The sequence below is a fragment of the Ursus maritimus genome (assembly GCF_017311325.1).
Source record: "Ursus maritimus isolate PB19 chromosome X unlocalized genomic scaffold, ASM1731132v1 scaffold_X1, whole genome shotgun sequence".
Taxonomy (NCBI): domain Eukaryota; kingdom Metazoa; phylum Chordata; class Mammalia; order Carnivora; family Ursidae; genus Ursus; species Ursus maritimus.
The window spans coordinates 74,289,568-74,315,917 of NW_024423319.1; the positions used below are offsets into that span (position 1 = coordinate 74,289,568).

The following is a 26,350-nucleotide window of genomic DNA, read 5'->3' on the forward strand; positions in this document are numbered from 1 at the left end:
TACTCTGGCTGTAGCATAAGATATACTGAAGGTTATCAGGGGGCGTCTGCACCCATCCAGGCCAGCGGCAGCAAGGGAAGGGAAGAAGAGATGGATTTGGGAGATACTTCTAGGGTAGAATTGATAGGGCAGCTCATACTGACACACAAGAAAAGCATATACATATAACATTCATGAGTGTTCTGTACTGGGACAGAGGAAAGGATAAAGGCGGGCAGGTGTGTTAGGGACAGCTGTTTGAATGATAGCCAGGAAGAGAAAACGAGTCCCCAGGGAATTCTGATGAAGAAGGCTCTGGATGGCTGGAGAAAAGGGTAATTAGAAGTTTTGGAAAAGGTAAGGTATTTCGTACACAGTGTAAACATCAAAGCAACTGCAAGTGAGGATAGCTTCTGTGTGAGGCCTACATGGAGGACTGAACGTTTTCATTTGGTTTGACAGTCAAATGGGAGTCACTAGAGAAGTATAAGGACTGATGTTGCCGAAAAATGATGCTTAGGAACTCTGATTTTTGCTGTTGCATGGAAGGCCAAAGAGAGAAAGTCTGGAGGCAGAGGGGTTGGGCGAAAAGGGTATTGAAGCATTCCAAGCACAAGAGCAACAGGAAGCAAGGTAAGATGAATTGGGAAAAAAAATGAGAGGGCTAAGTGACAGACTGGGTGGGGGTTGGGGGCGGTCAGAGCAGAAAACACACTGTGCCAATTCCTCCAGAATTCAAAGGAGGGGGAGAGAGAAACTGAAATAATCCTTTTCCTATTGGATCTTCCAAATCCGGTGTTCTTTCTTCTCATCAATCTCACCTCTTTTGAGTCAACGTCATTTGCTTCTACTACTCAAACAGCGAAGGTCCTAGCTAGAGACCTACAAAGTACTTGTTCACCTCCCTTAAGGACTTTAGCACCTGGTTCACAAGTTTTTCTGTCTCTTCCTTTCCCTGTCATTCTTTTTTGCAGTCCACTATTCATTTGCTTCCTCACATCTTGATTCAAGCACCTATTCTTACCTATGCTGGGCACCAGAGATACAGAAATAAGTAAGACCCAAGAAGCACATTGCACAGTAGGGAAAGAAGATAGGAAAACAAGTAACTGTGATCAGTGCTATAATATCCATGCACTCATTCAAAAAAATCTTAACTAAATGCCTACTGTATACCAGGCACTATGTTGGGCAACAGGTTTACTGTACTGAACAAAAGAGACCTGTCCCTTTCCCCTGTGACCCTTCTTTTTTTTTTTAAATGTTTTTTTTATTATATTATGTTAGTCATCATACAGTACATCCCTGGTCTTTGATGTAAAGTTCCATGACTCATTAGTTGCGTATAACACCCAGTGCACCATGCAATACGTGCCCACCCCACCACCCATCACCAGCCTGTCCATTTCCCCACCCCCTCCCTCAAGTCCTCAGTTTGTTTCTCAGAGTCCATGGTCTCTCATGCTTCATCCCTCCCTGTGACCCTTCAATTCTCTGAAATCACAGTTTCTTCACCTTTTGAACAACAGTGATGTCCATCTGTGCTCCACTTTAGTTATCTCTAGGATAGCCATGCTTTGGAGCCTGGGAAGGGAAGTGCCTGGAAATGCTCACTTCTCTGAACTCCAACTGCTTTTCCTGTATATAATTTTCTTTCTTTTTAAAATAAAGATTTTATTTATTTATTTGACAGAGAGAGGCATCGAGAGAGGGAACACAAGGAGGGAGAGTGGGAGAGGAGAGCAGGCTTCCCGCCGAGCAGGAGCCCGATGGGGGCTCGATCCCAGGACCCTGGGATCATGACCTGGCCAGACGGAAGGCAGGCGGCTTGGCTAAGAGCCCAGGCGCCCCTGTATATAATTTTTTATCTTCCCATTGAACTTGTTCTTTATTCTTTTATTTTAACTCCTGTTTCCTTCTCTTTCTCCTATTTTCAAAGTCCACCAGTTCATCTTTTGACCTCATTTGCTTCACTACTCATTTTGGAGAATACGATTAGTCATTTCAAAAACCCTTATGAGCATACTTGATTCCCTCACACCTTTGTCGTTTTTGCCTTGTCAATCCTGAAGCCCTTGGATAAACTACTCTGTCAGAATTTTCTGCTCTGTTCTGCTGGAGAAAGCTGAGAAGTCAAGCCAATTGCTTCCTCTATAGTTTATGCTTACGACTCCAATTCAACAAATTCCATAAACATTTACTGAGTGATCCATATGTGCCACTCCCTCTGCAAAGTTTGGCAATCATTTGCTTCACCTCTTGTTGGTAAACAAGATGCTCCTTTGATAGACTTTTATACTTACTTGATTTTTTTTTTTTTTTAGCATCAAGAATGTACACTTGGGATGCCTGGGTGGCTCAGTCGGTTAAGTGTCTGCCTTCAGCTCACGTCATGGTCCCAGGGTCCTGGGATTGAGTCCCGCATCAGGTTCCTGGCTTGGCAGGGAGTCTGCTTCTCCCTCTCCCTCTGTAGCTCCCCCTGCTTGTGCTCTCTCTCTCAAATAAATAAATAAAATCTTTAAAAAAATAAAAATAAAAAACCCAAAAGTCTATCAAATAAAAGTGAAAAATCTCTCTCCATCCCCACTCCCTCTCCAGAGGTGACTGTTGATTCATTACACATAGCTTCAACCAGCTCAGTCAAGTATGAGACAGACAAAGTTTGATATGTATCTTTCTAGATCAAACTTTGTCTGCCTCATACTTGACTGAGCTGGTTGAAGCTGTGTGTAATAAATGCCTTTCTCTACCTCTTTTCTTTACCTGACAATGTTCCCTCATATTTCTGCTTTTCCTTGAGGCTAATTTCAGCACCTAGGCACTAGATCCTCTTCCCTATTGCTCTAAGGGCCATGTATCACCAATGAGCTCTTTCTTACATCTTTAGTCTCTGTCTTCCCACTAATTCTGTTCCTTTAGGTTATAAGTTGTCTATCTCCTCCTCCCCTTCTCAGCACTGCTAAATTTACCCACTTATGGGCCACCTATACATCCTTCTTGCAAACCAGTTTCTGATCTTACTGTTCTCGGTTTCTCTCTTGAAGGGAGAGAGACCTCTGGGTTATGATATCCAAAACCTTTTCTCTGTTATCTTTTTTGACTTCTCAGAAGCAACTGACAGTTGATACTACTCAAAAATCTGTACTTGGTCATCACTGGCTACAGCTCCATTAAAAATATTTTTAAACCTTTTTTAAAAAAGCAACTTTACTGATGTCCACATAACATACAATTCCCCTAATTAAAGTGTACAATTTGACAGCTTTTAGTATATTCACAGAGTTGTACAACCATTACCACGATGAATTTCAGGACATTTTCATCATTTCCCAAAGAAACTCTGTACCCATTAGCTGTTACTACCCACTCCTACCATTCTTCAATCCCCAGGCCCTGGCAACCACCAATCTACTTGCTGTCTCTATGGATTTGTATGATTTTGACCATTCATATAAATGGAATTACATAATATATGAGTTGTAACTGGCTTTTTTCATCTAGTATAACATGTTCACAGTTCATCCATGTTGTAGCATGTCTCGTCTGCCCTGTATATTCCTTTTCCTATACCTCCCCCAGGCAGCCTGGGGAAAGTGGTTGACTTAGGGTTTGACAGAGGGAAGACAAATAAATACCGTATTAATAAGAAAAAAAAAAAAGAAACCTCACCCCCCCAGAAACCACATTATTCCTTTTTACGACCAAACTATATTCCCTTATCTGTATATACCAAATTTTCTTTATCCGTTCATCAGTTGATGGACATCTAGGCTATCTCTACTTTTTGGCTAATATGAAAAATGCTGCTATGGACATTTGTGTATAAGTTTTTGTGGATAGGTTTTCATTTTTCATGGTTCCATACCTAGGAGTAGAATTTCTGGGTCATATGGTAACTCTGTGTGTAGAAAGGTGACCTGCAGGCACAACGAAGTTTATGACAAAGAGCATACTCTCCGGGCGAGGTGACTGAGGTGAACCATGGACAGTTTAGTTTGCCTCATTTATAGGAACTTTGTTTTCCACAGCGGTGGCACCAGTTTACGTTCACATCAGCAATGTATAATATATGAGGGTTCCAATTCTTCCACATCTTCACCAATACTTGTTATTTTCTGTTTTGTTTGAATAGAGCCATCCTAGCAGGTGTAAAGTGGTATCTCATGGTGGTTTCAATTTGTATTTCACTAATGACTATTGATGTTGAGTATCCTTCCGTGTTCTTTTTGGCCATTTGTATATCTTCTTTAGAGCAATGCCTATGCCAGTCCTTTGCTCATTTTCAAATCGGGCCATTTGTCTTTTTAATATTGAGTTGTAAGTATTTGTATATTCTAAGTACAAGTCTCTTATCAGATATACAATTTGCAAAATTTTCTCCCATTCTATGGGTTATCTTTCATTTTCTTTTTTTTTAAAAGATTTTATTTATTTATTTGACAGAGATAGAGATAGCCAGCGAGAGAGGGAACACAAGCTGGGGGAGTGGGAGAGGAAGAAGCAGGCTCATAGCGGAGGAGCCTGATGTGGGGCTCGATCCCATAACGCCGGGATCATGCCCTGAGCCGAAGGCAGACGCTTAACCGCTGTGCCACCCAGGCGCCCCTATCTTTCATTTTCTTGATAGCATCCTTTGAAGCACAAAAGTTTTTTTTTTTTTAATTTTGATGAAATCCAGTTTATCTGTTTTTTCTTTGGTTACTTGGGTGTTATATCTAAGAGAAGATTTTCTAATTCTAGGTCATGAATATTTACATCTATGTTGTCTTCTAAGACTTTTGTAGTTTTATTTCTGTCATTTAGACTATTTGGACATAAGTTTTGTACATGGTGTGAGGTAAAGGTCTAGATTCACTCTTTTGCATGTTGATATCCAGTTGTCCCAGCACCATTTATTGAAAAGACTGTTCTTCCCCATTTGATTGTCTTGGCACTCTTTGGGTAAAAACCAAATGGGTAACATTGTGCAGATTTCTCGACTCTAAACTACATTCCACTGCTCTATAAGTCTAACCTCATGCCAGCACCACACTGTCTTGACTACAGTAGCTTTTTAGTAAGTTTTGAAGTTGGGAAGTATAAGTCTTCCAACCTCGTTCTTCCTTTTCAAGATTGTTGCAACTATTCTGGGTTGAATTTTCATATAAATTTTAGGATCAGTTTGGCAATTTCTACTATGTCAGCTGTGATTTACAGCTCCATTTTGACTGTGCCGAACCTGTCATCTTGCCTCCTTCTCTATTCCTTGTCTTTGCTAATGATACCCCATCCTTTCAGTCACCCATGTTCAAAACTCCGAGGCTCTTTGTGATTTCTCCCTGTCCTTCCTCCTCTTCAGTTACCAGTCTTGCACCAATCTCTCTCCCTCCCATTCCTCCCTCTCCACTCCCACAGCAGTACTAGCCCTTATGACCTCCTTTGTGGATTACATCAATAGCTTCCTAATTAATTTTCCTGTCTCAAGTCTCTTACCTCTCCAATCCATCATGCACACACTCTACCATCAGATTAATTTTCCTTAGGGATTGTTTTGATCAAGTCACCTCCTTACTCAGAACCCTTCAATGTCCCTGTACTGTCTTCAGATAATGCTTACAATTCTTAGCCTAAAATTCAAAGTCCTTCATGGTCTGATTCTAGCCTACCTTTTTATCTTATTTTCCAATAACCCCTTAACTCGTATTATTCTGTAGGCCAACTAAACTGTCCACGGTTCACTTCAGTCATCTTGCCCAGAAAGTATGCTTTTTGTCCTAAACTTCCGTGTGCCTGCAAGTCACCTTTCTACGCATGTACATCATATTCACTCTTTATAGCCTAGCTCAAGTTCCATCTCCTTCATGGATAAAAAACTGATAATAATAGCAGCCAACCTTTATTGAGCGCTTCATTCAAAACACAGCACCGTTCTATGCACTTTGTATGTGTTAGCTCGTCTGACTCTCTTAACAGTTTATTTGATAGGTACTGTTATCAATTCTATTTTATGGATGGAGAAACGGCAACACGGAAAGGTAAAGAAATCTGTGCAAGATATGCAGCTATTAAGTGGCAGAGCTGGGGTTTGAACCCAGGCATCCTGGCACCAGAGTCCATGCTCTAAACTAACTACCACAATGTACCTACTCCCATGACTTCCCGAGCTGCTACTCGTCAGGTGCCTGTGCCAGCCACTTCCCACACATTATTCTGTAGAGCAGCAGTAGCAGCCACAGCATTATTCTGTTTTTGAGTGTTAATCTTGCTGAGCAAGCTCTGATCATATTATTCTCTTATTCTAAACTCTTCAGCAGCTCCCCAAATGCTTACAGAACATGGTACAAATTTTCATAGCTAAGAATTCCAGGTCTTGCACGATGTGATTCCCACCCACTTTTCCAATCTTCTTTGCAACTTGTCCCTCTCATGCACTTTACAGTCCAGCCAAACTAAACCAATGTTCTTTGTACATAGCTCAGCCTCTCCTGACTTTGATCTTTCTGGATCCTCTGTGTAGAAGATCCTTCCCTCCCTATAATCTATTTAAATTTGACCCAGATTTCATAAACACATACATATTCACACTTTGTAAAGATATAGTAATTAGCTACCCTTTAGAGCCCAGATCGAATGTTACCTCCTCAATTAAGTCTTTTTTGGAAGTATTTTCTCCCTTTGAGTACCAATAGCATTTTCTTTTTTACAGTTCTTTTTTTTAAAATTTATTTATTTTTAAAGATTTTATTTATTTATTCAACAGAGAGAGAGACAGCCAGCGAGAGAGGGAACACAAGCAGGGGAAGTGGGAGAGGAAGAAGCAGGCTCATAGCGGAGGAGCCTGATGTGGGGCTCGATCCCATAACGCCGGGATCTGAGCCGAAGGCAGACGCTTAACCGCTGTGCCACCCAGGCGCCCCTCTTTTTTACAGTTCTTATAACTTTCTATATTTTATTTTATTTAACTGTTTGATTATGAATACATATGTATATTCCTTTATGTATCTATAATGTCAACATTTCCATTAACTTCCTTGCAGGTAGAATCAATACCTTATACATAGTAGGCATTCAATAAATAATCATTAAGTGAATAAATGAATAAAATATTCTTCTAGATTGCTTTTGGGAAAGTTTCCCTAACCACTGTAACAGTACTGTTTGCTACACTGCAAATCGTTAATTTTAGGTTTTGGAGAAGTCTAAAATCTCTTCCCCAGAAAGGAGGTGGGGTGGAGGGGGTGGGGAGGACGGACAGGCATCTCATTACACTACATTAGTAACTTCCCTAAAACACACATGATATTCATTTGAAAAGCAGTTTCTTGATGAGAAACCCAATCCTTCAGCATTCGGCAGTCTGGTTTTCAGACAAGGCTATGCAAATAAGGAAGCAAAGCTGTGGCAGTTGTTTCTACAGGCATTGATTTGAGGAAGGCTGTGGGTGCCTGAGGAGGGAAAAAGCCAGGGGTGATGACATTAATGATGTTTTCAGATAAAAGGAAAAGCCCAAGAACCAAATTGTAGAGTTATCCCCCTTTGTTTTATTCCATCAGGGTAGACCACAGCTTCTACGGTGTGCCCTTGAGGTCATTCACTCATGCCACTTTACCTCTAAATACCAGGGGCAGAACCTGGTTTTGTTTGATTTGTTTGTTTTTAAATACTTAAAGTCCTAAAAGATTCAACTCGGGGCAGTGGGATGCCAGAGAGATGGTGTTACAGTTATCTGTAATCAATGCTGATGGTAGGATCAGGTAACCCAAATTTGTCACTCTAGCCAGCCCTCTGATGGGGCAGGCCCATCTCCTGACTTTCTACCTTGCAAACCAGCCTAGACCAGTCTTACCATCTTTAGGTTTTCCAACAAGCACGGTCGGCATCCTCGAGAGCCTTCCTCAACAGAGATTTAAAAAGGAGAGATTCAAAGTGGAAAAACCAAAAGGGGTAGAATGCAGAGGGAGAGAAGAGAGAAATATTTGTTACTAATACTGTTCACTCCCCTAATCAGCCCGAGCAAAGTTATTGCCAGCAGCGAAACCTTTTCTATAATATACATTTTAAACCGGTTGCATTGGATGGGACTCAGAGGGGGACTGTGTTGAGGACCCAAAGTATCACTACTCAAGTCCCTAACGGGAGCTCTTCAACTTTTCACAGGCATGTTTTTTCTAAATTCCCCCAATCCTATCTCAACTCAGGTGCTGCTGACTCATTCTGCAAGAACTCAACCTGCCACGGGATGCAGCATATGGTAAATGCCTCAGTGATTCCTGAATATTTTTTACAAATGGTTCAGGGATGCAGAGAATTGGGGTGGGGGGGGCTCCCTGCAACAAGGATGATGTGACATTTTGTTTGGGGCCATGGGTGCCTCTTGGCCATATCCAGAAGACATCTAATTTCCTGTAAGTTTCTCTTTCTGCTTTTAGCCTCAGACAAGCCGTACCGGTTTCATTAACATCTTTAGTACAAAAAACAAACAAGAACCCCAAAGCCACAAAATAAAACAAACCTCAAGCCCCGAAACCTCTAACTACTACCCCCAACAAACAATCCATCCTTACATCCCTTTGGCTGTTTTTTACCTTTCAAGATGCAGTTTCTTAACATTTTATATGGGCATCTTTTCTCTCATTGCCGAATCTATTGTATAGAAACATGAATTCTAATTGGCATTTCTTTCTTTACTACATGCCTTGTAGTAAGTAATTCTACTCATCAATTATATGTCCTCTTGGCAACAGAAAGGGCTGTGCACTATTTTTAGTTTATTATTACTTAATCTCTTTACCTCTTTGAAATAAACCATTCTCATTCTCACAGGAGAAAGTGAGTCATTCAGAATTAAAGGACCTTACCAGTGGCTGAGTCAACTGTCAGAGTTAGAATTAGAACACTCATTCTAATTCGAATCCAGCGCTCTTTTCACTCAACCCCCATGCTCTTTAGCTCCTCTCATTCTGAAAGGCCAGAGGGCCCAGCAAACAGAGTGTGTGCGATTGGGCGGTGGGTAGGGTGAGGAAGAGGCAGGCTGGTTTGGAGAGCTAAGCTAGAGCAAATAAACAAACAAAAAACTCAAACAAAACCCAAAGGGAAGAAGACTTAAAGAATAGGAATCCTAAGGCTAGACGTACTAATAGCTCTTTGTCTCCTTCCAGGTAGGACAATTTGCCGCTCTGTCAGCACCAGGACCAGGCACACAGCACAGAGCGCATGCAGCTCTACGTCACATTATTTGGGTATAGGTCTCATCCAACCTCTATGCGGCCTCCGCAGCACAGGGTTCAGGGGGAACACTGCCCTTGGGATCAAAATGCTTGCAACAGCAACTTGGACAAATCACTTCACTCCTCTGAACCTCAGTTTCCTTCTCTGTAAAACAAGAAGAATATTTTCTCCCTCACAGGATTATTGTGAGGATTAAATGCCAGAACATTTGCAAAAGTCTTCCCCCAGCACCAGGCACATTGCAAGCACTCCCTAATGTTGACTGACTAAATGAATGGCCCGACGGCAGGCCCTTTGAGTGCTATGCTAATTCTTTCAGCCCACTGTGATACTGTTGAGTTCAGCACAGCACACCGTAACAGTGACTTCCCAAATAGTACTCTAATGTTCCCCAAAGGCAGAGAGCAATTTCACAGTGTCACTGCCCGGTTATACCTGTTCTGGGAATACAGTAATTCCTTTTCCAGGGCTGCCAATCTATTACCTTTCACCAAACACAAAATTCACTTTAAGAAGGGGCAGAGACACAAATGCCTTTCTGTTAGATAGAGGTGGGGAGAATATATTATTAAAATTGAAACCGACTTCTCTGATTTCTTGGGCAAAAAATCAGATTGGAAGCCAAACAGCTATTTGGCCTTTGCAGACCCTGGATAGTGATGCCCTTGGGGGAAAGGAGAGAGCTGGAATCATTCCAAACTGTAGTTGCAACATTTGTGTGTATATTTACTGCTGGTGCTTATGCTCTCTGTGCTTACTTTTCACTCTCTAAGCCTTGCAGACTTTACAATTTACCTAGAGTGTAGTTTAATAAGTACAGGTAGAAATATAGGCCTCTATCCCTGTTTCTCATTTCCTAATCATATTTTCTACCCTCCCCATATACCTGATACTTCTTTTTCAATTCGACTGCTCTGATTTTCAAACTGAGGTAGAAAATAATGACTTGTTAACAATAAACATGCCCCTAGCTCTTCCCTCACTCTTCTTTACGAAGGAGGGCCTCCCCAAGATTCAAAGACAAAATGCTGCTATATAGTTAGCACCTGGTGCAGCTCATCAAAATAAGATATCATTTCCCAGATGATTGGAAATTTCTACAATGCCGTCACACGATGAGGTGTGTAAGAAAGAGTTTGGGGATTGATTTTCATCATTAACTTGATATTGCATGGTTTTTGTGGGACTTAAAAAGAAATGCGTTTTTATTACTTTTAAGTACTGCACATAGAATAACTCTAACTCATCATATTTTAACAGTTATTTTTCTGGGGCAGGATGTATTTTAAACATGCCTATGTTAGAGTGTCTGGTGGATCATTTAGGATCAGTGTCCTGTTGCTTGATGAAATCCAGACCACTTCAATGAAATCCAGATGGGGAAACTGGGTCTCTGGCAATGGCTGCCAGATCTTCTCCATATGAAATCTCTCTAGTCTGTATGCAAATTCAAAACTCCATATCCTGGAAATCCCAAACCAATCAAGTGGCGCTCCGCTTCTTAGTTACTGGACTAAACACAGGGAAGCGATTCATTCTTCCCTGAGGAGATAAGCATGTCTTACATACATCTATCTTGGCACAAAAAGGGCTGGCTAAGCAAATTAATAGTGTAAACAGGATTGCACTGGGGAATGTTTGTCCTACTTAAGAGAATAAACTTTTTGTGCACTTTGTGCACATCCACTTACATACAAATAATTGATATGCTAATTACCAATGATTCTTAAAAGCTCCCTCCCTGAGGTGCTGTATGATGCTGTTAGTCTAATTTGAATTACTAGTGTGTCCAGTGCTTGAAAGTAATAAAAATGCATTTAAAAATATTCCATGATTCAGACCGACTTTCCTCTAATTAGGCTGAGTTAGTGAGGCTTGCCTATATTTAAATAGGATAGATATTTTTCTACTTTCATTCCTAATATAGTTAAGAGGTCCCCTCACCCCTACTGCTACATCCCTTACCTTTCTCTTCAGGACTCTTTGGCTTGGAGTGGGCACACATAAACCCCTTTCCCTCCGGCTCACCCCTCAGCTGCACTTGCGTGGTCTCTAGGTCAACACGGTGCCTTTAGTGCCTGGCACACATATGTACCCTTTCACTAGTTAACTCGATAGCCGCTTATTCAGTATGGCTTTTTCTGAGGAGTCTGTTCTTTGGTCCTTCCTTAAGGACCAATGGGTATGCCTCTTTCCTTATAGTGCAGTGGGTAACAGCGCACAGAGGGCAGAACTCTCAGCCCAACTTAGCATCGGGCCTCTTGGTCAGGTGGGGGACACCAGATTTAACTTAATCTCTGTACAGTCCACGTCAACAGGATACAATGGGGCAGCTCACCAGGGCTGGCAGCTGCTGGGTGAATAGCAGTGTCAGGCGCGGTCATTCAAAGCTATAACATGTGAACGCAAAGCCTAAAGGGTAGTTTTTCTAGGCTAGACTGAAGGGACAGAGCAGTGATATGAGAACATCAGAGGGGGGAGAATTAGCATGGGGGTGGAGGGTACATGGTGGATAGCAGCTGAGAGGAGTAACAGGAGTATGATGTCAGAACGTTCCATCAAGCACAGATATTGTCAATTTTAGAATGCTTTTCAGAGCAGCCTGCACGAAAGGGGATAATTCTCAAGATTTCCATTTACGAGCATGACCTTCCTGTCTCTGGGTCGTTGCAGAGTATGTTCTGGCATCAGAACCTATTAAACTGCTGTGGAAGAATCAGGTCACTTTCTTCAGGGGGAACGGATCATTCAGCTCTAAGAAGAGAGAAGAAAAGGTGCACACTGGACTGACAGAACAAATGCACAGAATTCCAGGAGACTGGCCTCCTGGACTTAAATGAAAAAAGTATCACCTGTGAAGACTGTTGGCTAGAGTTGGGGGCTGGCACGTTGTCAGGGCTACTTGGTGCAAGAGTTTAAGAACTCCTGGTCATGAAAGACAATGGCCAAGAGGGAGAGGAGAAGAATGTAAGAACTGTCCCTCGAACCACCTGGATTGATTTATTTATTTATTTATTTATTTATTTATTTATATTTATTTTTAAAAGACTTTATTTATTTGTCTGAGAGAGAGTACGCACAAGCAGGGGGAGAAGGGGGAGAAGCAGGCTCCCTGCTGAGCAGCGAGCCCGATGCGGGACTGGATCCCAGGACCCTGAGATCATGACCTGAGCTGAAGGTAGACGTTTAACCGACTGAGCCCCCCAGGCGCCTCTAACCACCTGGATTTAAAGCTCAAAGGATTAGAGAGGGAGAGAAACAGTTCTGCACTGCAACCCTAACTAAGTACCGGGTATAGGCAGGGTGAGTTCACTGATGGAGGGTACAGGACAATTTAGATAATTGAGCTCAGTATCCTCCCTCCAAATTATCCTATATTCATAGGCACTTAGTATCTTTTGAATGCAATATTTTAAAAGACACATCAAACTAGGAAAAATAAATGAATGGCCCATTTTGGCCTCATTTTCACCCATGGCTAACATTAACAGCGAATTTAATTAGTGTCTGAGTCATCCACCTTCCAGAAACAATAGGCAATTTTACATCTGCCATACCACGTACAGGCAGGATAGAAGTTTACCATATAGAACAAAAGCATTTAATACAAGTATCTTACTTAAAGAGGGCTGAGTTCAAAGTGTCATGCTTAGAAAATGAATTAGCAGATTCTCTTGCCTTTATCACTGGGCCGAAGTGAGCTAGGAATGATCAGGGTGGTGTAGCCGTGAGGGGAGAAAAATTTTGTAAAGAATTCTTACCAGCTCTCAGATTGTGATAAAAATGTAAGTAAGGCTATCCGAATATTTGTCCTTAAATGCACATCACTAGAGGATTCTTCCCTTCTCATCAATTGAAAGAGAATTTCAACGTATTTGTACTGCTTAAATATTTATGTGGGAGCATGCACTTGTACTGCTTTTGCCACCTCACCAAGCCCAGAGCAGTAGGCCTAAATTGTTGGGCTCTCTTTCACTGAGGATCTATCTACCTGATTGTAAAATTGAATCATAAGGAGTTTGGAGTCCCAAGTGGAAAATAAATTCTAGATGATTTATCGTTACAATGAAAGAAAAACCTATTATCATTAAAACATCTCTTCTTTAAACATTAACATTAAAAGTCAATAGTGAATGGAAACATTTCACTTAAATGTCCTTTAGTGATGTCCCTTGGTTCTCATTTTACTCCACCGGTATTGGATGAACGGCTTATAGCACGCATGAAGAATCTCTATCCTACAGGTAGATGCAGCCTTCTGCCAGGACCAAGAGATGATGTAAATTATGCCTACAGTTGCAAAAATGCGTAATGTCAAAAATCTTTAGCAGTACCAATCTAAGAAAACACACATGGAACGGATGTAATGCCATGGGAAGACCCCTATAAAATGACATGGGACACTACTTACTTTCTAAAGCAGAAAGCCAGGATTTTCTCCATTGAAAATAAAGGAAAAAGCAGATTTACAGAATCTCCATGTTTCCAAACTCTAATTAGGAATTTAAAACCCAAGAGTAAAATCTGGCAATAGTATTCTTATTTTCTATCCATAAAACTACAAATGAATTCCTCAGGATCAGGAGATTCTATGTTCCCCCCAAAACCCAATTTGCACTCTTCATGAACATAAACACGACGAATTATGTACACCGTAAATCCTGTGGCTCATATGCATAAACTGAAATGGTATCTTTTGTAAAAGGTCTTCTGTAATCCCTTGAGATAAAATTTTCCAAGAAGTCTTGGGGATGGTATTTTTTCCTTGTGAAAAAAATTCATACTTCTAAGTGACACTTTGGGGACATGGTAGCTGATGGTTAACAGGAAGGCAGATGTGGATTTAAACTCTGGCTTCACCACTTACGAGGTGTGTGACCTGAAGCAAATCAATTTTTCTAAGCTCTAGTTTTCTCATTTGTAAGATGGGAATCAGAATACCTACCTCTGTAGGCATGTAGATTTTATTTTTGCTATAAGGATCAAATGAGCAGGATCAAATACACGTTTTGTGCAATTCCTGATACAGGCAAGTGCTCCCTCGGAGCTAAGCCCCAGGGTGGGAGCCTAATCCGTCTTGTTTACCACTGCCAGTGCCTAGATACAGCGCTGGCATAAAGCAGGTGCTCAATAAATATTTGCTGAGCGAATGGATAAAACAATGTTATTATACTTAAAGATACACAAACCCCCTACTTGCAAGGTAGCTCTCCCACTTCATTTTTGTTAACGTTTTAAAAATCTTCTGGGTGACTTGAGGTGCTCAGTTCTTTTGTAGGAAGGCCAGAGTGGCTTCAGAGAGGTGAATTTTGGCTCACACGAAAAACATATACTACTGAGATGTTATATTAAGTACTAGTGATGCTTTTTTCTCTTCCTTGCTGGACAGCAGTGGAGCTCAGTACAGATGGATAAAAGGAATTCCCCACGGGAATAAAAACGTAGGCTTCAATGAGCTATTCCTTTAAGGAGCCTGCTGTCGTCCTAGAGAAAAAGTTCTGTCTGGGTAGTCTACTCTGCCCCATGCACAGTAGAATTAACATCTGAATTTAGCAGTTGAAGAGCTATAAAAATATTATTTACAATAGAGTAGTATAATAATACTCTCATAAAAGAAAGGAGGCAAAAATCGTAAGTTCTTTTTTTCACTTCTGGGATCTTTAAATTTTTCTTTAGGTCAGTGGTCTTTGAGGGGGAAGAAAGGTTTCGTTCAATTTTGAGCTATAGAATATAAGCCATAGGACTCAAGGCAAACAGGCCAAGGACCAAATACAGGCAGATTTTTACTTTAATAAACCACTATTAGGAACCCTAGTTCAGCAGAATAAGATTATTTCCTTGGTTGGGTTGATAACTCTTACTAGCAAAGTTTTGCATATGTGGATATAAAGACTGCTATTGCCTGGAAAGTCCTGTTTCACAGAGCCTTTCATTAGTCCTCTTCATTGTGAAGTTTGTTTAACAATGTGTTTTTCTTTCAGTGAAATATTTATGCAGTGTCTGTACTTAATTATCTTACCAAGTTAATAGTTGAATAGTCTTTTTTTTAAAAGATTTTATTTATTTATTTGACAGAGAGAGACAGCCAGCGAGAGAGGGAACACAAGCAGGGGGAGTGGGAGAGGAAGAAGCAGGCTCATAACGGAGGAGCCTGATGTGGGGCTCGATCCCATAACGCCGGGATCACGCCCTGAGCCAAGGCAGACGCTTAACCGCCGTGCCACCCAGGCGCCCCAATAGTTGAATATTCTTAATAAAATGTGAGGGTGTTTTTTTCCAAAATGTTGAACTGTCAACTTCAATATATTTTGTATCCATACACACTATAAATCTATCTATCTATCTATCTATCTATCTATCTATCTATCTATCTATCTATCTTTCCTATGAGGTAGATACTAATTGGATATTTAGTAAAGGCTGTTTTCTGGCTGTTAGGGCTATAAAATGATAGGTAGAATAAAAACTAAGAAGTTTAAGTACAACCCTGAATTTCTTCTTCAAACTACACATATGTCATAACAGTTCACAGTGGACAAGTAGTTTCGGTCATTTTGCAAGATTTGAGATTTCAGAGCAGTACCCTACTATTTATCAAAACCTCTCTTGAACCCACAGCAAGGAAGTACGTGTCATTGTCCTTCTGTCCCATAGTCCTTAACTATAAATGCTCCCAAAGTCATCAATGCAGTGTTTCAGGTAATAGCTTAAACATTATTAAGACTGTCTCACATTGCATTCAGCTACAGTTGGAGAGCGAGAACAAGTTAAACATAGGCAGAGCAGTATTTCCTCTTTCAGATGACGTAGCTTGGAAACCAGCAAAACCCTCCCTTCGGCAAAACAGCCTTCTTCTCCCATCAAACTTTGTGTGTATGTGTGCATGTGGCCAAGGAGGGGGAGTGGGCTTTCATGTAAATCAAGAACAGAACCATCATCTCTCTATTTGAAGGAGGGCCCACAGCTTCTATGTGAAGGAGGAGGTCGTGCTTACAAGAACAATGTTGATATTCCTTTATGCTAGTTTAAACAGCGTTCTAACTTAGGATACCAACTCCAGTAGCTCCCGTGAAAATTATGGGAAGCTTTTGGGAATCAGTGATCCTTGCCTTTCCAAATGAGTATTGAATGACTTAGGAATCTCTGACTGAAATGTTCTTTTACATAAGATGGAACCCAAGGTCTTTTGGTATTGAAAATGTCTGTGTAGATTCCTTCTCTAGTCTATTAAAAAAGAAAAGAAAGAAACCCTAAGCCCCCCCCTTTTTTTAATTAAGAGGGTGTGCTCGGGACGCCTGGGTGGCTCAGTGGGTTAAGTGTGTGCCTTCGGCTCAGGTCATCATCCCCGGGTCCTGGGATTGAGCCCCACGGCGGGGCTCCCTGCTCAGCAGGGAATCTGCTTTTCTCTCTCCCTCTGCCCCTCCTCCCACTTGTGTTTTCTCCCTCTCTCTCTCAAATAAATAAAATCTTAAAAAAAAAAGAGGGTGTGCTCAACCTTAAGATGAAATCATTAAGTCGGACTAGCTGGCAAAGTCAAACAGTCTATAGCGGAGGAAAAAGCCACATAGGAAAAAAGGATAGGAAAAGAAAAAGGACTCCTGAATCCAGCAGGGAGAGGCAGTTCAGGAGCAAACTAGAAACTGAGTGGCAAACGAAAATTAGAGCATCTTTTAAGTGAACCAGCCATAAGAGATCTTTTATTTATCACAGGTAAGGAGTGAGCCAGAAAATCAGTGGGCTCATAGAACATAAAGGATTAAAAGGACATAGCACACACACTGAATGACTTGTTTTACATGAGGAAGCCATTCCTATGTTGACTATATGTTTTGAGGTATGCAGATGGGTCAGAGGTCATAATGGAAAATGGGCAAGAGACTCTGCTTCTCAGCAACAAACTACAAGTAGTCAAAAACATGACTGGAACTAAGTAATATAGTTACCAGGGCTGAACCTCTGCAAAACCACTTAGTTGGGCAAAGATTGTTTTGGTGTTTTGTGCCTCTTTCCCTCTACTGCTCCACTAACCCAATTCCTGCTCCTCTGAACGCTCAGGGTGCTCGTGCTCTAACCCTTTCAAAATCTGCTATCGAGAAAGCATACATCTCTGGCAGAGTGAAGGTTAGGAAGAGGGGTTGTGGCAAAATTCCATTTTAAGGCCTATTTCTTATTGCAGAATAAAAGTGTATTTCCTGCTAAAGGAATTTCAGGCAACAGATGGGAGAGATGTTTGGGTCAGGAAGCCTTCCTGGCACCCTTGGAATCAGAGGTGCCTTCCTGTAACACCCTGACCAGACTTGACTTCTGAAAGAAATCAGAGGGGACAATTATTGCACCTCTAATGAAAACCCGGAACCTGTTGTTCTGGACGATCAGTGTGTTGATTGGCGGTGTGCCTCCACGAGGCAAAGGGGGCCCTGGGAACTAAGAGGTGATGAGTGTCTGGCACTTTAGTAAGCAAGCTGGAAGAATCTGTAGTCAATGCTGGCCTCCTGTACGCTAGGGCGGGGGCGGCAACATGGTTTCTATAAAGGGAAATCATACGTGATCTTCCGTGGATCTTTTCTTTGGGGCTAAATTCACTTTTTATTTATTATTATTTTAAAAATATTTTATTCAGGGGCGCCTCGGTGGCACAGCGGTTAAGCGTCTGCCTTCGGCTCAGGGCGTGATCCCGGCGTTATGGGATCGAACCCCACATCAGGCTCCTCCGCTATGAGCCTGCTTCTTCCTCTCCCGCTCCCCCTGCTTGTGTTCCCTGTCTCGCTGGCTGTCTCTATCTCTGTCGAATAAATAAATAAAATCTTTAAAAAAATATATTTTATTCATTTATTTGATAGAGACAAAGCCAGAGAGCACAAGCAGAGAGAATGGCACAGGGAGAGGGAGAAGCAGGCTCCCTGAGGAGCAGGGAGCCTCATAGGGGGCTCGCTCCCAGGACCCTGGGATCATGACCTGAGCCGAAGGCAGACACCCAACCATCTGAGCCACCCAGGCGCCCCTAAATTCACTTTTTAAATGCTTCTAATTAAGTCTGATATTGAGGCTATATTGAAACAGGAATTACTATGGGATTAAAAATTTGTTTTTGTCCGGTAGTTGGAACTGGTTTAGGGAGAGAAAATAATATATAAGGGAGAAACAGACATTATTCTCACGGAAGGAGGGTGAGTAGTAGATTTCCTTGGGAGGAGGCACTCCCCAGGTCTGCAGATAATACTCAGCTTTTCTAGGCAGTGAAATGTAAAATTGATGGGGGGATAAAGGTAGATCTCAAGAGGTTTTATGATTGGCAGATGGGCTTCAATAGGGGCCTGTGTAAGGTAATCTATTTAGGGAAGGCCGGATACTACAAACTCTCCCTGCAGGATGATGGGTGCTGACTTTTCAATTAAGGCCCAGGAAAAAGCAAGCTCTAGGAAATCCTGTGGACAGAGCACTGAAGAGAAAAACCGAGTTTCTTGCTATGGTGAAAAAAAAAAAAGACAGCAAAATGTTGAGCACTCTCAAGAAGGGGATTAAAAGAAAAACAAAATAATTCTCCTTTTACACAGAACCACAGGATATCTCCATTGGTAGAGTTACATAAGGAGCTCTGATCTGCACATCTCAAGAAGGACAGAACAGAGCCTGAGGGGAACAAAGAAAGGCAATTAAAACCATCAATGGCAGGCTCCAAAAATAAAGGCCTTTTCAGTCTGACAATACAGAGGCAGCCAGGGGACATGATCAAAATCATGAAGAGGCTAGAGCCGCTGCCTGATGACTTGGCTTGCCAAATCTCTTGAGCTAAGAGGCACCTTTGAAGCATGAAGTTTTTATTTTTTAATACTTCTGCTTTGTTTATACAACTGCCGGTGAGGGTGGCCGGTGCGGGCTCCTTTGGGAAGCCCCAGTTTCCACCAGAGGGTGGGAGAAATCTGAGCTGAGTGGGGTAGGGATCAAAATCACCTCCATCCCCATTACTTACCTTAAGAAATGTTGACTTGCTGACTTCTAGTCAGACGGACTTTCTCTACTGCCAATGTCAGCAGTGAATTTGTACCTGACCAATTGCAATTTTTATGAAGACGAGTTTACCGCCCCACCCCCCGGCCCCGTTCTGTAGGGCTTTTCAGCCCCAATGGTCTACATGTTGGCACCAAACCGTCTTCCTACAAGTGGCTGTAATTTGATCCTTAACCACAGTGTAAAAAGAACAGATTTTCTGACCCCAATTGTAACACAAAGGACGGAACTCGAGAACTCATAATGAAGAACTTTGCAATATTCACACCAGCAAATGGAAGCAGATCTCCATAATGGGAAACGGAAATGAACCCTCCCAGGCTAATGAAGTGACATACATGCAGGTTTTAGCTAAGAAAGTAGCCGACAAGGGATAACCCAGGCCAGCTCAGAAGCTCTGCTCTTGGGATGACCTTAATCAGATGGGGCAGCAGGTAAGATCAAACCAAGAGTGTGGCTCTGTTCCAAACGCTCAGCTCTCCTAAACAAGGGATGGCAACCTGATCAATTAAGTATAATGAGCAGTGTACAAAGGCTACATAGGCAGACAGTGGCTCTTTTTTTTTTTCCCCTCCGAATTGTTCCTTGAACACGAGAAATCTGTAAGATTGGGAGCGCCTTCATCCTACAGAAATGCAAGCCACTTGTTACTGGCCCAGTGTTACTGCCATACCTTTCACAGATGTGGTAATACTTCTCATCCTGTATGCCGTCCTGAATGGGCACATTTACACTGTAGTACCGTCCCTTCCCTAGGCCAACATCAGACACGTCACCTGTTCCTGTGAAAGAGAGGAGCACCAGGAACAGTTCTAAGAACAGGAGCATTACAAAAGTTGAAGGATTCTCTGATAGGAGCTCAGAACAGTAAAAGGTAAGTAGAACGGGCCTGGATGAGTGATGATTTCTGAGGGAATGAAATTAAGAAAAATAATATAGAGAAGTAACTGTTGTAAACAATGTTGGGGAAAGAGGACAACCATAAGAAAATGGAAAAACCTTAGTTTCCACTTGGCTAGATCAAATTAAAAAAACCAGAAAAAGATGAACTCCTTTGCTTAACTTTCCATATGTCTTGGATTGATATAATATTAGTATATCATTGCACTTATCAGGATGTTAGGGGTTACACAGGGTGTCTTGATAGGACAGTAAGTGTAAGTGAGCTGTCTGTTGACAGTCCATAAAAGTCATCTGGAAAAAGTATGACACTCCTCCTATCACTGTCGCCTGAAACGACCTGTGTTAAAATTTTGCATAGGGTAGCACCAATAAAGTACCAACAGTGGAACTTTCCAAATATGAAACACAAGGATGTGGAGAAGAGCCACAGCATTTCTTCTTCAAATGTAATACCGAGCACACAGATTACTTGCCTGGGAAAAATCCCGGGGAGAATTTGTGCAGGGACACTGTCATGACTTTGGAGGTGAAACTGAAGGCATCTTCTACACCTACCGGGGTGGGGGGGAAAAACAGAAGAAGAATCACTTTATATATGCAACTCCCGTTTGCAACAACTGAAATGCTAGGAAGCAGCTGTGGGAAGTAAGAGAGAGGCTAGCAGTAGTAACGCTAACGAGCTGAGGAACAAAGGGAACAAGACCCTCCAGTCTTTGATTTCTGCTGTTACAGGATGAGGCAGAGCTCTGGCCCCAACTGAAGTCTTGGGGTTCCTTTTCAAATGCACAGCAAGTTATAACTGCACTTGCCCCTTCCAAGCAACGGGATGTCCAGGCTCCCTTAGACAACCTCTTCTAAAAGGTGTGTAGGGCTCGAGCTCAGAATCAAAGCATTATCAATACAGCTGAGTATAGGGAACTGGCACCATCTTGGAAGTTTTAGGTTTTGTTCTGTTTCAGTGGTTCTAGTTAAATTCTTGGGATTTTTTTTTTCAAAGGAGTACAATGTGGCAATCCTTTGAAAAATACGACCAATACAAACATTAGGCATCATGTAGTGAAAACCTAATTATAAAATGCTTCTCTATGATACAGATTTGGTTATAAATGCAGTTCACCCAAAGTCTAAGCAGCTTAGAGTACATCTTTCTTGCCAAAACATGGAAGGCTAACAGTCCTGGCTCATCCCTTAATAGTACCTTTATAATAAAGTTTTAAAGCTTTGAAGAAAGATGGCTGGGTGGGTGGGGGGGGGTGCTTTTCTAGAAATGAGTCTCCTTTCCATTTAAACGGAGGCAGAAAATGAATAGAGGCTGGGAGATGGAAGATGGAACTGTTACAAGCCACTACTTATTTGAGATAAATGCACTGCCCACCTCCACACCTTTCCTCCCAGAAGCACATATCTTCATACTATATTTAGATAGTCCATTTATAAAATGGAAGGACTATTAGCAAAGTCATGGACTATCCTCTTTTATACTTCAAATAAAGAAAATGTCTCTGTGTTTACTTAATGCTTTCAGTCTTCATTAGAGGCCAAAAGAGACCTTAGAAAAATATTAACTGTATTTGTGCATCACAGGTATGTTTGAATTTCCCAAGCCTTATGTTTTGCCCTAGGGAGGCAGTTAAAACCAGTTAAAGGCTCCAGGCACAAGGCATTAAGTAAACAAAATAAAACAAAACAAAACATATTAAAATTGCATGTTAACTTAGAAACTGAAGTATAAACAAGGACAATTCATAAAAATTCTGATTATTTCTTGATCCAGAAAGGTGATACCAATTTATCCTTCTATCGGTGCTGAATGAGGGTTCCCATTTTCTCACACACTGACTAGCAATGGGTGTTATTACTCCTTTTAAACTTAGGCAGAAAAAAGGATCTTGTTTAGTTTGCGTTTCTCTGAGTGTTAAGAGTGTTGAGGACCTTTTCGTATGTTTAGTAGCTATTTGTATCTCCTCTCCTGGGAAATGCCATTAGGTATTGTTAGCAAATCATACTTTAAAAAAAGGACATAGACAGATAGGTGGAGGGTATGGGGCTTGGTGTGAAAGAGAACAGTGGTTAGGTAAACAAAAGAAGGTGAAAGAAAGTGAGGACAGGCTAAGAGTGCTGGTGAAGCCACCACAGGATGCTAGTTATGGAATCATGGGAGATTTAAAATAAACCAAATGTGTAAGAGTTTGGAGGCAGGGCAGAGGTCACTGGAAGGGAGGTGCTGAAGAGGGGAAATAAACTGAAATGAAACACACCATAAAAGTTGGCTAAAACAGGAAACTCTAAATGGTGTAGAAATAACATTGCAAATGGAAAGAACGGTTTCAGGTGACAGTCATTTCATTCTTACGTGGTTCAATAGAGTTGATTCTATTCTTGAGCTCTGATACTAATAGTTTGAATTTCATAATCATTCATTCATTCAACAAATATTTTACTGAACCACTGCTATATGCATAGTTCTGTTTGTTCAAGCCATTGTGCAGGACAGAAAGAAGTAAACAACTTGATCTCTGCTCTGGAGGAACTGAAAGTTTCTACGGGAGGAGAAGACATAGACACATTAAAGATTTAACTAACAATACAAGACAATATATAATTAAATAGCATCAGCGATATAAACAATACAGGACTTGAGGAGGGGAGAGAACACTTGGACTGGAGTGGTCAGGGCAAATGTGCTACTGTTGGAACTTGAGCTCCTGGGTAGAACTTGGAGGAAAAAGCAAAACTAAGTTAGGAAAGAGTAATGCAAATCTCGGGGAGGGGGGGGTCGGAGCACTGAGACTGTCTGGGGATCACTGAGTCGAGTAGCCTGGACAGCAGGTAGTGAGCTAGAAGACTGGAGAGAGGAGGCAAGGTCTCTTTCAGTCAGGCCTCAAGAGACAGGCCAAAGAGCGTGGACTTTACCTTGAAGAGCACTGCTTTTTTAAAGTGTGGCCTGTGGACCAGCTGGACTGTTGCTAAAATGCAGCTTCTTGTGTTTTGTAACCAGACCCACTAAATCTGAGTATCTGGTGGACCTGGCCCAGGAATCTGAATTTTAAAACAAGCTTCCCGGGATCACCATGCTACATATGCGAGTTTGAGAACCAGTGCTATAGGCCAAGGGTTAGCCGACTAAGGGGCTACATGGCAAATATTTTAGGCTTTGCCAAGCCTACGTGGTCTCTATTGCTTTTTTTTTTTTTCTTTACGACCTGGTAAGAATGTAAAAAAAAAAAAAAAATTCTTAAATTGCTGGCTGTATGAAAACAAGCCATGGGCCAAATGTTACCCTTGTTATAGGCAATAAGGAGCCTCTGAAGGTTTTTGAGCAAGGCTGTGTTTTGCGTTGGCTAAGTATTCAGATACTCAGTGGACATACTACTTTGAAGTATGTTGGTGTTTTAACTCCTTTCTCTGTTACCTTTAATTTTCTGTCACCATTCCATGGTAGCATCCATCTAGATGAACTCTTTGGAGAGGTCTCCCCCACAATTTCTTCCTTCTTTTTCTGTTTTGGCAGGAGAGCTGATCCTATCCTCTGTCATATACTATTCTTTTCCTCACTTATGCCTTGATTATGTTAGTTTGTCTCCAAAAATCCCTGGAAACAGGGAAGCAGCAATCACTGGTGTGGGGGAAAGGAGGGAATATCCCTAATTAATTTTACTGGATAAGTGTTCCTAGGTCAATGGAAACATGTGTCACACACAGGATTTATTAAAGAAACAGTAAGTGGGTAACTGTCACCATAGGCGGGCTTGGGTAACATCCTTCCGGTGAAATCGTCTAAGGGGGCATTAATGGTGCGAAGCAAATCAAGACTCTGCTGCTGTTAAAAGTTAGAGGAGGTGCCCTGGGTTTGCGCAGCACTAAATATTTTAGCAATACAAAGAAAGTGGCACAGATTCTGATCCCTACATGAGCTGGTATCCCTATTGGTGAAAAATTCAGTGTTAGTCCATCATACACTCATTCAATCTTAAGAGAAGCAACGAGACTACAAGCTGTAACTGCCGAATTCACTCAGAACCTATGCAAGTGGCCTGAGGGAGGTTACTGAGTGCTGAGTACACACTGGACAAGATTTCCACTTCTTAACGTTCTCTGCTGGAGAACTTTGCTGGTGGAAGAGAGGGGAGGGGAAATTACAGGGACCTGGTATTTTAAAGCACCTTTGTCAGCACAGGAGGAATTACAGCAGTTAGAAGAATCTCTCTTCTACCTACTTCAGAATTCTCAATTACGAAAATTTCAATGGCAACAGGCATCTCTCCTTTTACCAGTCGCCTAGAAGCAGCTTTACTGATAAAAACCTTCTGTCCTAGCAGCAAAGCACCTTTGAAAGTGAAGGGCTTACCATCTCCATGGTGCAGATCCAAATCCACATAGAGAATACGGTCAAATTTCCGCCGCAATCGTAATATTCCCAGGACAGCATCATTGAGATAACAAAAACCAGATGCTTCATCTCTGTAAGAAAACAAGTTGCTACAGCTAACAGCCAAAAGCAATCCAAGGGAGTCTTTACAGCCAAGGATCTAACCCCTGAGATCTATTCCCTTACAATTCCCCCTTCTTTTAAGAAAACCAAAAACCTACCTACAAATATTATATAGTAAATGGCTTAGAAGATTAAGATCCCAGATTTTCAAAGAATTAGAATATTATAACTATACTGGACAAAACCGAAATTGTCTCTAATGATTCAGGAATGATTTAAAAGCTTGTAGTACCCTGGGGTCATCATGATGAACACCGATTATCACTTATAGGACTTTAAGAAAGCTAGAATCTAGAAGGGGCCTTAACGACCACCTTGCTCAGCCAGATGTAGAAGATGATGGAGATTGGAGTCTCTGTACTGATCCTACACCACCACCTAGAAGTTCGTTCGTTCTTTTCTTTTCTTTTCTTTTCTTCTTTTCTTTTCTTTTCTTTTCTTTTCTTTTCTTTCTAAGTTTTTGCACTTGTTGCTCATAAAAGCTGAGTGTAGAATGTACAAATGCATAACCTCCGGGGCGGCATGTGGTTGCCTCTCGGTAAATGGGATTATTACAAGGGATACTGAAGCAGCCTCCTCTAAAGTTACTCTGTCTCCTTCGCTAAAATTGTCTTCAGTGACTTCACTGGTGTCCTTTAACTTTTTTGCTACTGGTGATACTGTGTCACTTTAACCTCTTGTCAACATTAACCTGTTCTTTTATTAAGAGTGACCTCCTTTTATTAGCCTACTCTTTTTATTAAGTTGCCATTAAGTCTTGTTGAATAGATGCCAAAGAGCATTCTTTATCATCTAAAGTGTATTATAGTTTATTTCTAAGGCCTCATCCTAAATGCTTCAATCTCGTCAGCTCCCACAGACATTTTCAGTATCCAGCCCATTTTTCCCCAGGTTCTCCTTGATATTTGACTTGAAATAGAATTCTAAGCATGAGCATCATTTAAAATAGCATTTTTAGTACTATGAGATTGTAAGATCTTTCTAGTACCTAAACAATGCATAAGCTTCTTCATGAAATCTCTTCCATAATAACGTTTCATACTCTGAACAATACCCTGGTTCACAGGCTGAGTCAATGAGAAAGGTACATTGGCGAGCAGGAAGTTGGTAAAAAAAAAAAATATCACTAAGCATTGATCTTCCTCATGAAAGTGAACTCAGTGATCATCTAGCAAAAAAGAGCTTGGCCTTAGATATGCAACCAGGAAGAAACCAATATGAGAAAAAGATTTGCCCACCCATGAATTCTCTGTAAATAAGAGTTAAATATGTGACTTTGAAAGTTCCTGGATGTTGTTTTCCAATCATGAAAAGCTTACATTTTATAAGTCAACTGTCTCAGCACATCAAAAAAGAGAAACATCCATAACTTTTGGATAGGTGAGATGGGACATTAAGTGTTAGCAAAAAGAAGAGTGTACAGCATAGGGAATACAGTCAACAATATTGTAATAACTTCATATGGTGACAGATCGTAACTGGACTTATTGTGGGGATCATTTCATAGTGTATAAAAATGTTGAATCACTATCATGTATACCTGAAACAAATAGGACATTGTACGTCAATTATACTTCAATAAAAAATAAATAAGTAAAGAGGAAGGAGAGAGGGAGGAGGAAAAATACAAATCAGTACAGGACGTACTTTTCCCCCTCAGAGCCTACAATTAAGTTAGGGAGACAAGTCATAAGCAGAGGAAAAAAAAAACCCCAAAAACAAACAAACAAGGCAAGCATACATAATATGGTATATAAAGAA

At 41.3% G+C, this 26,350-nt stretch overlaps 1 protein-coding gene across 2 annotated transcripts in view; it reads right to left on the bottom strand.

The window, feature by feature from the left end:
- Nucleotides 1–26,350, bottom strand: part of HDAC8 (histone deacetylase 8) — a 219,738-nt gene that overhangs the window by 129,788 nt on the left and 63,600 nt on the right. The window contains exons 5-7 of one of the 2 annotated variants that reach the window (XM_008709722.2): nucleotides 24,446–24,558; nucleotides 20,571–20,648; nucleotides 19,868–19,976 (exon numbers count right to left, since the gene is read on the bottom strand). The exons of the other annotated variant lie outside the window; for it this stretch is intronic. Of the exons in view, the coding sequence (XP_008707944.2) occupies nucleotides 19,868–19,976; nucleotides 20,571–20,648; nucleotides 24,446–24,558 (300 nt within the window). The remainder of the gene's footprint in view (nucleotides 1–19,867; nucleotides 19,977–20,570; nucleotides 20,649–24,445; nucleotides 24,559–26,350) is intronic. 2 annotated transcript variants of the gene reach the window in all.